General features: G+C 38.3%; 1 protein-coding gene across 1 annotated transcript in view; it reads left to right on the top strand.

Annotated features, from left to right (window-relative positions):
- The first annotated feature begins 103 nt into the window (after positions 1–103).
- The window catches only part of LOC124286589 (citron Rho-interacting kinase-like), a 52,445-nt gene continuing 39,823 nt past the window's right edge, over positions 104–12,725 (top strand). The window contains 8 exon segments of the mRNA XM_046722963.1: positions 104–191; positions 1,365–1,574; positions 8,248–8,423; positions 8,860–9,008; positions 9,604–9,699; positions 10,802–10,895; positions 11,771–11,983; positions 12,430–12,583. Of these exon segments, the coding sequence (XP_046578919.1) occupies positions 1,376–1,574; positions 8,248–8,423; positions 8,860–9,008; positions 9,604–9,699; positions 10,802–10,895; positions 11,771–11,983; positions 12,430–12,583 (1,081 nt within the window). The 5' untranslated portion in view covers positions 104–191; positions 1,365–1,375.

The following is a 12,725-nucleotide window of genomic DNA, read 5'->3' as shown; positions in this document are numbered from 1 at the left end:
TCGTTTAAGGTTTACACACACACGAACTATATTATACTGACGCTGAATTCTATATAGATGGCGCCCTCGCTAAGAGGTGCTATTTGATTGGCTGCTACTTCAAAATTACGATTTCACCAAGCATACGCGGTTCATTCAAAGACAATGTTTGTAAATACATCGTAGGGATTGTTTTTATTCCTGATTAACTGGTGAGTTTTATTCTAATTTGTGTGTTTCATTCTGTCAAACCACCAGGCTGCAGTCACTCACTGCGATCATCACGGAAAACCACTCCAGTTTGATGAACAATCTTACTGAGAATCCAACAGGCTGAACAGCTGCAAAACTGCAGTCCTCACGTCAGATCGTGCATTAACACATCGACTGATTTATGTCAGTGATCATAACAAATGTAACATGTTAACAAAGATAACCAGAGTTACCACATCGTTTGCATCCATCGGGCATTACTTACTCGCAGAAATCCCTTTGTTGTAACATTCCACATGAACAGCTGACTCATAATACTGAGAATGAGATTTCAGTGGGAAAGCATGTGTTCAGGGTTAATCCTAACCCTAAACCCTCGAAATAATCCTGAGGGAGTACTGCACTTTACCGGGCGCACTTTTTCAGATTAATTAGTGCTGCTGGGGTTCCCTAACCCTAACCCTAAGGATCGTAAAGGGTGCCTAACCTTAAGGATCGTAAAGGGTGCCTAACCCTAAACCTAAGGATCATAAAGGGAGCAGTGAGGGCTGCGCCCGGTAAAGTGCATTCTAGCCATTAAAATGATAGTCTTTACTTGGTAAAGTGCATTCTAGCCATTAAAATGATAGTCTTTACTTGCCATGCCAACAAATCTGATTTAGAATATTAAATGGTACATCACAAGTAATGTATATTTACATCATAACATATCTTAGAATACCTGAAAAATACTGTATTTCATGAAAACATATTTGAATTGACTCCTATTACTGTTTTGAAGTAACAAAGTCCATAATGAATTTCAAAACAACCAGTGACATATTTTTTTAGCTAACTTGTCAGCTTTGACATTATCAAAAATACCAATGATGGACAAACTGAAGAATTAGCATTGGTTCTCATATTTCTTATGAATGGATATATTATAAAATTCTAATTAATAAAGTTATGTAAAACAAAGTCACATTGTAAAACGTTTGTTAACATTTCTGATGACCTGAATTGGGACATCTATTATCTCAATTTGGGAATTTTTACTAATTCTTGCTGCAGACTTAATCACTTAACACTCTTAAAATCTCTGCAATTTGGGGGATTTTATTTTCCATGTTTTAAGGTTCATTCATTTTTATTTTGTTATCATGGTCTAAATTACTCTTTTGTACTTCCAGATATAATCAAAATGTCAAATGAGGATCCTTTAAAGGACAGGCTAAAAAGCCTGTATGAGATCTGTGCTAATCACCATGACAACGCTGAAGGACAGGAGATGCTCCCTCTGAGCCAGGAGGGTCTACTGGATGGTTTTCTCACTCTGTATGATGAGTGTACCCATGACAACCTGGCTCGCATTAAACACATATCAGGCTTCACCAAGAAATGTAAGTCCATGACTAACATATTGAAGATGAGAATCATTATCATCGGTTGTATTCATGTTAATGCCACCAACTTCGAAAATACGGAATTGTTTGTGTGTTAAATCATGTATTTTGATCATGTTGATCAGGTTACAAATTAGTTAATGACAGAAGTCTTAAACAACTTCATGGCATTTATTTCAATATTGTTTCATACAAGACACCTACAGTATCCTTCTAATGTTTGACATACATATTAGGGCTGGGACGGGTCCAAATTTCCTACCCGGGTACCCATTATATATAACACAAATTGCGGGTTATTCCCCTTCAATAAAATCAGGTATGGCCGAGATTTAGAGTGGCGTCTGGGAATATTTTGAATACTGCATCAGGCACAAAGACAAAATGCACTTTGTGCACAGTGCAGCTACGTCAGACAGGAGGGAGTACCTAATCGATGTGGAAACATCTGAACAACAAACATCCTTCCGTAACAAACCAGGAGCTCCAAACAAATGCCGTTCCAATCTACAGGCAAAATACAATTAAAGGTGTAAATAAAAAGTGTATACCATAAAACTAACAAGTAAACAATGTAATGTAATCATAAAGTTTTCAAAGTAAATACCTCTCTCCCTCTCCCGTGGACTCATAATCCAATCACAATAGTCAGACAGACAGATGGCTTATTTACGTCTCACCATATGTACATTAAAGTAAATAATAATACATATAAAAATATACAGTAAATATTATAAATGGAGTTATGAGAGACGGTTGATAATTATATATCACAGAGCAATATATTGGAAGCATATGAGTAGATGAAATGACAATTGAACTTAAAAAAATATATACTAAAATATTAACATGAAATGTTAAACTTATTTATATAAAATTTGGCGGTGTCTTAAAAGGATTTAAAGCATTTTTGGCACGTACGTTTATAAAATCTTGGGAGCTTAAAAGGAGTGATGACTTCTCAGGTTCCGATAAGAGGGTAAAACGTGGCATGAAAAACGTATCTGATGTTAAAAGGTCTTCTCTTAAATTGTCGTAAAGTGGACATTTCAATAAAATGCTGTTCCGATTCAACTCGATTTGGGCTGTGTAAACACCTTCTATCTGTAAGTTCGATTCCTTCATAACGTCCGGTTTCTATACACGGAGGCGCTGTACCTGTCGTGAACAAAGCGAGGGCACGTCTGTGAGACTTTGAGTTGTTTAAACATAGGCCTCTGTAATATCGAATATTGATTTATGGATTCTGTAGCACAGGCCCTCATGTCTATGCGAGGATTAAAGATTTTCTCTAAAAATTTGAGATGACCCCCCAACTTGAAATGCTTCACAATACAATACATATTTTAAAATCTTTAATCCTTGCAAAACATCGAGGGCCTGTGTTCTGTAGTGCCAGAGTTTGTTTTCCTTGATCCCAGTTTTGCGTTCTCCAGGTGTGATGAATTTTCCCTTGTTTTATAAAAGCTTGTAACGATAGTTCTTCACAGTCTCTTACAGTGATGATGTTGTTTAAAAGAGCTTCTTTGGTAATTCCCAATGTGCTCATTAGCTGGTAAAAAGCTAAGTGCCAAGGCTTGTGTCTGTTCCGGGCTTGATTATTTTCCAAATTAATAACATAGGGCTCTATTATCTATACGTTCTTGGTCCATATTCATCATTCTTCTCCAGTAACGAATCAAGCATATATCTTGTCTTACACTTAGTTGCAGGGTTCCATCCCACGTCACCAATAACTTCTTCATTAGCCTTGACTTCAATAGCCTAGACCTAGGTAAAATCTCATAGCACGTTTTTGTATTGCGTTGATTGATGAATAGTCCTCTGTTCCATCGATTGAAATGCCTCAAGTTATAACTGGCCAAAGTAATGCATTGTACAGTTTGGTAAATGTTTTGAAACCGAGTTACCTAATCGGTAACAATAGGTCTACCTTCGTGGTTTGTTCAGACTCTATTTGAGGCTGACGTCTGCGTTCTTGAGTCTTTTACATGTAAACAATTAACTACTTGGCGTACTTGTAAGTTGTAACCTATGTTACACGTGACATGCTTAGTTGTCGACAGTTGATAGTTTACTCCACAATCTCAAACATAAGACAGCAATCTCGTTGTAAATATATATAATAATTATAAACACATTCAATTAAGTCTTCATTTATTAGTAAGATGATTAAAGCGGGTTCGGGTAACGTGACGGGTACCTGGGTCCAACTCATTACCCACCCTTCCTGGGTACCCGGGTTACCCAGCCCAGCCCTAATAGATATGTATACAGTGAGACCTCGGATATCCGGACACATTTGTTTTTACGTAAATCGTCCGGATAATTGAATGTCTGGATATCTGGATTTTTGGTTTTCATACACCTCAAGGAAAATCCAAAATGTTTATGATCATCAAGCCTTTATTGTACATTGTAGCGAGCATACGCTTCGGGGTTGAAATCACTTCCAAAACATTGAATAAACAACTTAACAGTTTGAACTCAATGGTTAACTCAGTGTCAGCTAGGCCTACTAATCACCACCAATACCTTGCTGACCGGTCATTAATCCGGATTAGCAGACCATGTCTCGTGTCAAAACACGTGGGACTGTCGCGCTTCCCTTCACACGGTCAGCGGTAGATCAACATCTTCGTGCGGATACGTGAGTCAATTTTGTGTTGATTTGCCCGGTTGGTTTGTAAAATATACCGTCCGGAAACGGAAACCAAATATCCGTTATAGACAGTCACTTTTATAACGTAAGAGATTGTTTTTTCTAAAAATTGACCGGAAGGCGAGGTTTTCGGATATCTGGGGTCCGGGTATCCGGGGTCTCACTGTATATTGTGTCTCCAAAGCCTCATTGCTGGGTGTTACTTTCATCATGTTAAAGCCATAGTGGTCTCACAGGACATGGTTTGTTTGGGTTCAGACATGACTGTATGTGAAGCTTCATCCTTGGTATCGTAGGGTGGTGGGGTAGCCTAGTGGTTAAACTTTAAAGCGTTCGCTCGTCACACCGAAGACCCAGGTTCGATTCCCACATGGGTACAATGTGTTAAAGGAGAATACGAATGAATACAGAACTTTTGATATATTGTAAAGGATATTCTAAAAGTCACATTCCGTGATTAAAATTGAACAAAAACATTGTAAAATAGCAATAAAAACACAAAAAAGTACTCGTATTTCCGCCTATTACGGAAACACCCGACAGTTAATGAGCAGAGGGGGTATCACGTGACTTGACGTCATGCCTGTTGCTGGTGGCTTCCTCTTTGATTTTACCTCACAACTTAACAGTGTCTGTGGATTCTGAAGCAGTAAAAGATGTTCCTGATGTCATTTCTGAAATGGATGTTAGACCGTATCAATACAATCCGATTTTACATCTTGCAAGACAATCTTCCACTGAAGATGAAGAAGAAGAATCAAGCGAAACGGAGGCACCGCATGAGGTCAAAATAAATTTTAAAATAGACCATATGATTTAACAAGATTACTAATTGTCAGCTAAATGTCATACAGTTCCAGCCAGCAAACTCACTCCTATAAATATATGACCAGTCACTAAGAATTATTTCAAAAAAATTTGATTACAGTTCATTTTGTGTCAAATGGGTGACTGTATGGTGTCTGGGATGTAAAAACAAAATAATTATGCTTCAGACAAGGGAAATGAAAATGATCTGCTTCAAAGATTACACTGGAATTATTTTGTTGAAAAAAATTAGGATCCTTGTTCTCTTTAATAACGTATCAAGTCTCGATACAAAATCCCAGCCTGGTCGAGCAGAGATAATATTCGCGACGCAGATAAGTTATTCCCCGAAAACTGGTGAATTATAAAATACTAGTCAGGACAACGTATGTTTCACCATTGTTTGGTAATGGAAATAGTTATGGTACTCGGTCATAGCCTTAGAATGACATCCTGTCAGCCAATGAGAATACAGAACAACTTTCACGGCACACACTACTGACAAATAGCGAGTCTGATGCCAACATGCGTAATTGGACAAAATGGAAAACAATGAAAGCAACAAGTACTTCATGATTTGCCCTTGTATTCGGCAATGTTTCGAGTTGACTGCATCATTTAGGGCTCCAAACCAAAAAGAATGTTATAGCGAAACATTTTCAAGCTCATGTGAAATCTCTTACTGATTTTGATAATATATATCTCATGTGTACCAGTCGAACTGCCCCAGCTACAAAATGCCTCAGCAAATTTGGTCATTCATTCTAATTTGTTCAAATTTATTTATAATGATTGAATATATGCCGTAAATGCATAGTTTTTGTCAACTTATTATGATATTATGTTCTTCATATAAAAGTTATTAGGAAGTAATATTTCTGATAAATGTTTCATCAGTAAACTCATAACTATGTATATACTTATATATGAAGAACATAATATCAAAGTTGACAAAACTATGCATTTATGTCCTATATTTATTCATTTTAAATAAATTGGGGCATTTTGACCACCCCACTGGGGCAATTTGACCAAATTTGCTGGGGCATTTTGTAGCGGGGGCAATCGTACTTGATTTAATTTATGTTAAAAATACCACTGACAGTAAGTTGTTGCAGGGAATGATGGAGTATAATTAATGAATCTCGTGGGTACTTTTTCCTTCTTCAGCCTAGCTTGGGGATTTCCATACCCCATGCGTGCATGTCTCATTCATATGCGTCCGTCTCGGAATGATCGGCGCATTTCTCCTGCCGAAATCTGTCATTTCACTTGGAAAACGGAACAAATGGTGGCTCTTTCCCATGTTCGATGATGCCGTGCATCCCCAGGCAACACAATACACCATCGTACCATTTTAAAAAACGACAGAAACATGATTTGTACTACTGTAGCGCTTGGTCTTAGGCAATATGGCGGACTCCAGGCACATATGACGTCACGTCACTCAGCGGAAAGGTCACGTGGGTTCCAGCGAAATATGCATAATGGCCGAAGCTGAGATTTACAGAAACTGTTTTCAGGATTAAAACATAATTATACATAATTTTTAATTGAAAATTTGGGAATATGTTTCTGATGACTTTATCTTTCATCCAGCAAATTATTGCAATTCACTCGTATTCTTCTTTAAGCCCATTTCTGGAGTGATATTGCTGGAATATTGCTAAAAGTAAAAGCGGCGTAAAACTGAACTCACTCACTCCTTGGTATCGTTGTTGCACTGATGCAACTTGACCTTAATTTATACTAGTGCAAAATAATGATAGTATAAAGAATAGTGGTAATAAACACATTATAAGTTGTATGCTTGTCTTTTTTTTGAATATCGCTACTGACTATATGACATGCAAACAAAATGGTGTCTGCCTCTCGACTGGATTTTTAAAATCAGTGAAACATTCTCACAAGCTTAAAACTGCTATAAAAATGGTTAATTATGTTTAAGGTGAGTGTGCAAACGATTACACATGGTAAATTACATGTCTAAGTGAACTCAAAAACAGCTGATCGAAGGGTTTTCGAACTCCCTGCACTGCATGCGTCATATTATGACGTCATACGATTGTTAGCGATACAGCTTCTCGGCGGAGAGTTTTGTGGTTACCGTGGCAGCTGGTAATATTTTTTCCAGTTATCACCCTCCTGGGAGGGGTGACACGGAAACTTGTTAAAGCGTCATTGACCAATGAAATTTAAGCATTTTACATGAAGGTAAGATAATTAGTAATAATACAAAAGGACACCACTAAAATGAGTTAAATTTTATTAACCGTCAGGATAAAGTTCTTGAAAGGCATTTAGAAGTTGGACAAACATAAATACACGATACGTTTTATGGATAACAACTTCTTTTTTATTCTTATTTATCATGACATTTCAGAGCTAATTCTTGCTCCAACATCCCTCAGGATAGACTCAGTCTGTCACTGTAGACCCTAGTCCAGAGTTTGAGTCTAGTAAAATTCTGTTTGGTCTATGAATTTCAATTTGTAGTCATACCATAATTCAATAAAAAAAATTGAAGAAACTGATCATGCTGATGCTGTTAGCCGGGTTCAGGACGAGTAGTAGACTCAGAGCTACAGATAACTTTTTTGGTCATTGAGTTATGTACTCACTTGTGTTCATCTCAATTGGGTATCCTAATTTTCCTTTGAGTAACCAAATATATTGTACCCACCTCTCTCAAACTCAGTTGGGTTTTTTGTCATTTTCCATTAATTGTAAAAATATAATAAAGTTTAAATGTTAGTGTTTGTTATTTTTATTTGATTTGTCATATGAGAAACGATACGAAAGACTGCAAGTTGCCAAGTTCATGTGCTGAAATAGAACCTCTCAATATACCTCAGTTATTTTATCTATCTACCGATACGCAAGCTAAGAGTTGACATTTTTGTGTGTACACATGTAAGATCACATCTGTTGAGTATTTATAAAAATTCAAGCGTACTTGTACGCAAAAGACCTAATAGGAATTGAGTTTTTACATAAATATTTGTGTCATTTATGCAGATACGCAGCTTACCTGTACCTCTGTAGACTACAAGGTTTAGCTTCAGCAACAATATTGAGACAAACTGATTTAAATAGTGGGCACGTTTAATTATCCGTGACAGTTGTTGTGATATGACCAACACTTTTTCTAAAAGTAACATAAAACCATTAAGTGTGATATGTGTCTGTTTGTGCTTATAGATGAAGATGCTGTGAACGAAGCCCACCAGTTGATGTTGAAAGCCTCTGACTTCGAGGTGAAAGACATCATTGGCCGCGGCCATTTTGGGATAGTGCAGGTCGTGAAGGAGAAGAAGCTGGAAACAGTTTATGCAATGAAAGTTCTCAGGAAAAATGACATCTTGTCACAACCAGAGGTAGGTTTCGCCTTAGAATTTTAAATGATGATACAGATAGATAATTGATCACATTGTTATTCAACAGTATTCCCAAAAGCAGAGATCTTTTGTGAAAAGATTCCAACTTTATTATGTTTATTGCCTGGTTTAAAATGAGAAGTGTGTTGTCAAACAGTTTAGATAACAGGATAAATATTCCATGTTTGTAGCATCAGTTCAATGTAAGAATTGGAACAAAGCTTAAACTGAAATTGTTTAGCAAATGTGTCTTTGGCGATGATAATTTTGGACTATGAAATCAATGTGAGATTGAATTGAAACTACAGGCATTGTTAATTAATTAAACTTGTTCAAGGTGTTTTCTGTCATTGGTTTGTGAAATGTGTTGTTAATATGGAGTGTGTGTATGAAAACTATCAAGTATCATGTCTACATTGTGGTTGCATGCCCGCAGATTTCCTTCTATAAGGAGGAGCGTGACATCATGGCATTGGCGACCAGCGAGTGGATCACACGACTCCACTACGCTTTCCAGGACAACTCCTGTCTCTATCTCGTCATGGACTTCCATCCTGGTGGTGACCTGCTTTCTCTACTCTCAAGGTCAGTCCATTGCCCAGGTTGTTGATGGAGGTCAATAGGAGGTCATTGTCACATTGTGACCTGCAAGCATTTCAAATATCGGTCATTTGTAAATTTTACCGGTCAAGTGATCACGGTTTTCATTGTGCGCAAGACCTTGCACCCTAACAACCAATCAGAGATGTATAGGGTATCGCAATGCCGCTTTTTTTAGCCTGGGTTTGTATTTTTTATTTGACAACACCTCAATGTCATTGTGAAAACGTAATCTTTTTCAAGGAGAAATAAAATTGACAGAGGTAATTAGAAAATTGATTTTAAAATTTGCTGGACATGATGATCGACAGCCTTTGAAATTACGGAACTTTGTAACGGTCAAAGTCTGGTATATACCAGACAACGGAAACACTGACACTCTTAGACTATTACCAGTAGTAGCCACTAGCAATAGTCCTAATCTAATAGACCCTCCCTGTATTGGTGGCTAGTAGTGGCTCTGAGAGGGGAAGTCGCTGGTGCAATTATGTTCATGTCATAGCCAAAGACATTACAGGGTGATGTTACCCTGCCTATTGCCCACCATTAAAGGGTATAAACAAGTCTTGTTTGTTGACAGACATGATGACATATTTGAAGAGGACATGGCTCGCTTCTACCTGGCTGAGATGTCAGTTGCCATCAATGATCTTCATCAGATGGGTTATGTGCACAGGTAAGCCAGAACGATTTTGATATAAAACATATAATGATATTCAGGGCTCGATTTAGTGCTTTGTTGCTTGCACTGGTGCAACCCAATACTGCAAAGTGCAATAAATCAACAATAAATCTAACATAATAAGCATGAATATGTTAGCTCATTTTTTTTTAAACTTTGAATAGCTATGGCAAAGAAACATTGCTATTTATAGACATGTCTCGGCTATGACAGCTCTTGTACACAGGGATCCGCTGTGTCTCTATGTTGCTGTGGTTTCATACATTTACATGACAAAATGTGTTTATGTGCAAAGCTTCTGATGTTATAACACACTACGTTGAAACTGGAATTAAATGGCTGGTGCAACTAGGTTGATATCTAGGGTTGCACCTGGTGCAAGTAGGTTAACATCTCTTATATCGAGCCCTGGTATTCCCTCATATCTACATTTGGACGCAATAGGGATACCAAGCCAGAATTGTTCTACATGGTTCTCAGTGAGACACTGCTGATCATTAGTTGCGACTTATAAAGAAATGGATCTGTACTCAACCTTCTTAACTTTGTATGATTGCATGTTATCATATCCCTGTTGAACTTGATGTTCATGATGTCACTCACTGGATTGCACTGGATTGTAAACAGCCCACTGTCATACACATGACAAAGGTATAATAACGCTAAGTGCAGTGTTAAAACAAATTAACAAATACTGAAAGGGTGAAAGTATGTGTTAATGTTGGTCAAATCTAAGTTGTGATACCAATATAACTGCTTGCAACTGTTAACTCTGTAAAGCATATTAGAAAAGGCTTTTAGTTGAGGGTTTTGGATTCAGTTTGACAATGGTCAGTACACAAATACACTTTTATTTTTCCTTATCCTGACTCATGCTAAGTGCTTGTCTACTTCTTTTTGCAAATGATAGTGGAACACTTGAAATCCCTTGAAGTTCCCTTCTAAAAAGTGGACGTAAAATCACCACTCACCCACGAGTTACCTCCCTTGCCTCCTTGGCACCATTTTGGTCACCTGACCGGCCATGTTTTAGTCAGAAAATGACATTTATTCATCTGCTTTTGTGGATGCATTTTAAATATTGTTTTATTTCCAGAGATATCAAACCCGAAAACATTTTACTGGACCAGAAAGGTCACATTAAACTTGCTGACTTTGGTTCTGCTGCTAAGATGTCTGCAGACATGCTGGTATGTGTATACAGAGTATTTTATACTGACAGTTGCTATGGTAACGTTTGTATACATGTAATTTGAACACTTTGTTTTGGTTGAATTGTCAACAATATGTAATATGAAATGATACAATGTATATATGTTATTAACATGGTCAAGTCATCAGATATGTTACAGGTTATTGTTGTAGATTATTATTATGATTAAGTGGTGACGCATTTACAGTCTCACTTATGTAGTGGAGTGGTGGGTTGGCCATGTGGTTAAAGGATTCGCACAACACACCGAAGACCCTGGGTGCAGTGTGTGAAGCCCATTTCTGGTGTCCCCACCATGATACTCACTGCTGGAATATCACTCACTCTCACTCACTCACTCACTCACTCACTCACTCACTCACTCACTCACTCACTCACTCACTCACTCACTCACTCACTCACTCACCACTCCTCACTCACTCACTCCTCTCACTCACTCACTCACTCACTCCTCTCTCACTCCTCACTCCTCCTCCTCACTCACTCACTCACTCACTCCACTCACTCACTCACTCACTCCTCACTCACTCCTCACTCCTCCACTCACTCACTCCTCCACCCACTCCTCCTCACCCACTCACCCACCCACCCACCCACTCCCACCCACCCACTCATGTGGCACATGCTACTTAGCAAAGTGCTAAGGACTAATCAATTCATTGAAGAAAATAACAACCGTTATGGTGGTCTGTTAATGGAATGTACTTACACTTTAACCGTGTTTTCTGAGTGCCTGGACCAGTGGACAAAACACTTAAAAGTAAAGAAGACATGTATATGTTGCAGGTCTCGTCTCATACGCCAGTTCTTGATGTTTTTCCGAAGTACAGAAGATGTATGTATATATTGCAGGTCTCGTCTCGTATGCCTGTTGGTACCCCGGACTACGTTGCCCCGGAATTGTTGACGTCAATGAACAGCAACCGTGGACCTCGCACCTACAGCGTGGAGGTCGACTGGTGGTCGCTGGGCATTTGTGCCTACGAGATGATGTATGGGAAAACCCCTTTCACTGACGACTACGGCTCCATGGTCACAACCTACAGCAATATCATGAACTTTAAGGTCAGCCTGGACAAGAATTAGTTTAATATTTAAAGTTTAAGAGTGAAGTTTGTTTGTCTGACGCCACACAGTGACACTCAGCAATATTTGAGCTGTATGGCGGCGGTCTGTAAATAATCTAGTCTGGACCAGACAGTCCAGTGATCAACAACATGAGCATCGATCTAAGCAACTGGGATACGATGACATGCAATGAACCAAGTCAGCAAGCTTGATCACCTGATCCACTTCGACATGACATGCTCATGACATTAATCACAGGTTTGGTGGATTGGTTCATGTTTGTCTGTATTGAATATGCCATACTGGAACCAAAATACTGTTTAAAGTGGCATGACACCAGTTGACTTTCTCATGAAGTAGTTCATATTTCAGACCGCCATATAACTCGAATATTGCTGAGTGCAGCATTAAACAACAAACCAAACCAACCAATCATATTTCAGAGTAAGTTAAAGTTCCCGGAGGACAGCAGCGTGTCGGAGTCTGCCAAGGATCTGATGAAGAGTCTGCTGATGGAACAAGACCAGCGCTACACCTGGAAGGACATCCGCGGCCACAAGTACTTCAACACCATCAGCTGGAGCTGCATCGGCAAAAGTCAGTACAAACATCGAACAACAATCGATTTCTTATATCAACAACAATTTCTATTGTAATTTAGTAATATGATTTAGTTTCTATTTAGTACATCAAGTCAATGATGACATCAGTAAAGTGCATTTAGAAAATATGTTTTGCC

This window comes from Haliotis rubra, unplaced genomic scaffold, assembly GCF_003918875.1.
Source record: "Haliotis rubra isolate DU_JTF1 unplaced genomic scaffold, ASM391887v1 Scf387, whole genome shotgun sequence".
Taxonomy (NCBI): Eukaryota; Metazoa; Mollusca; class Gastropoda; order Lepetellida; family Haliotidae; genus Haliotis; species Haliotis rubra.
This window is presented reverse-complemented; position numbering and strand designations above follow the sequence as displayed.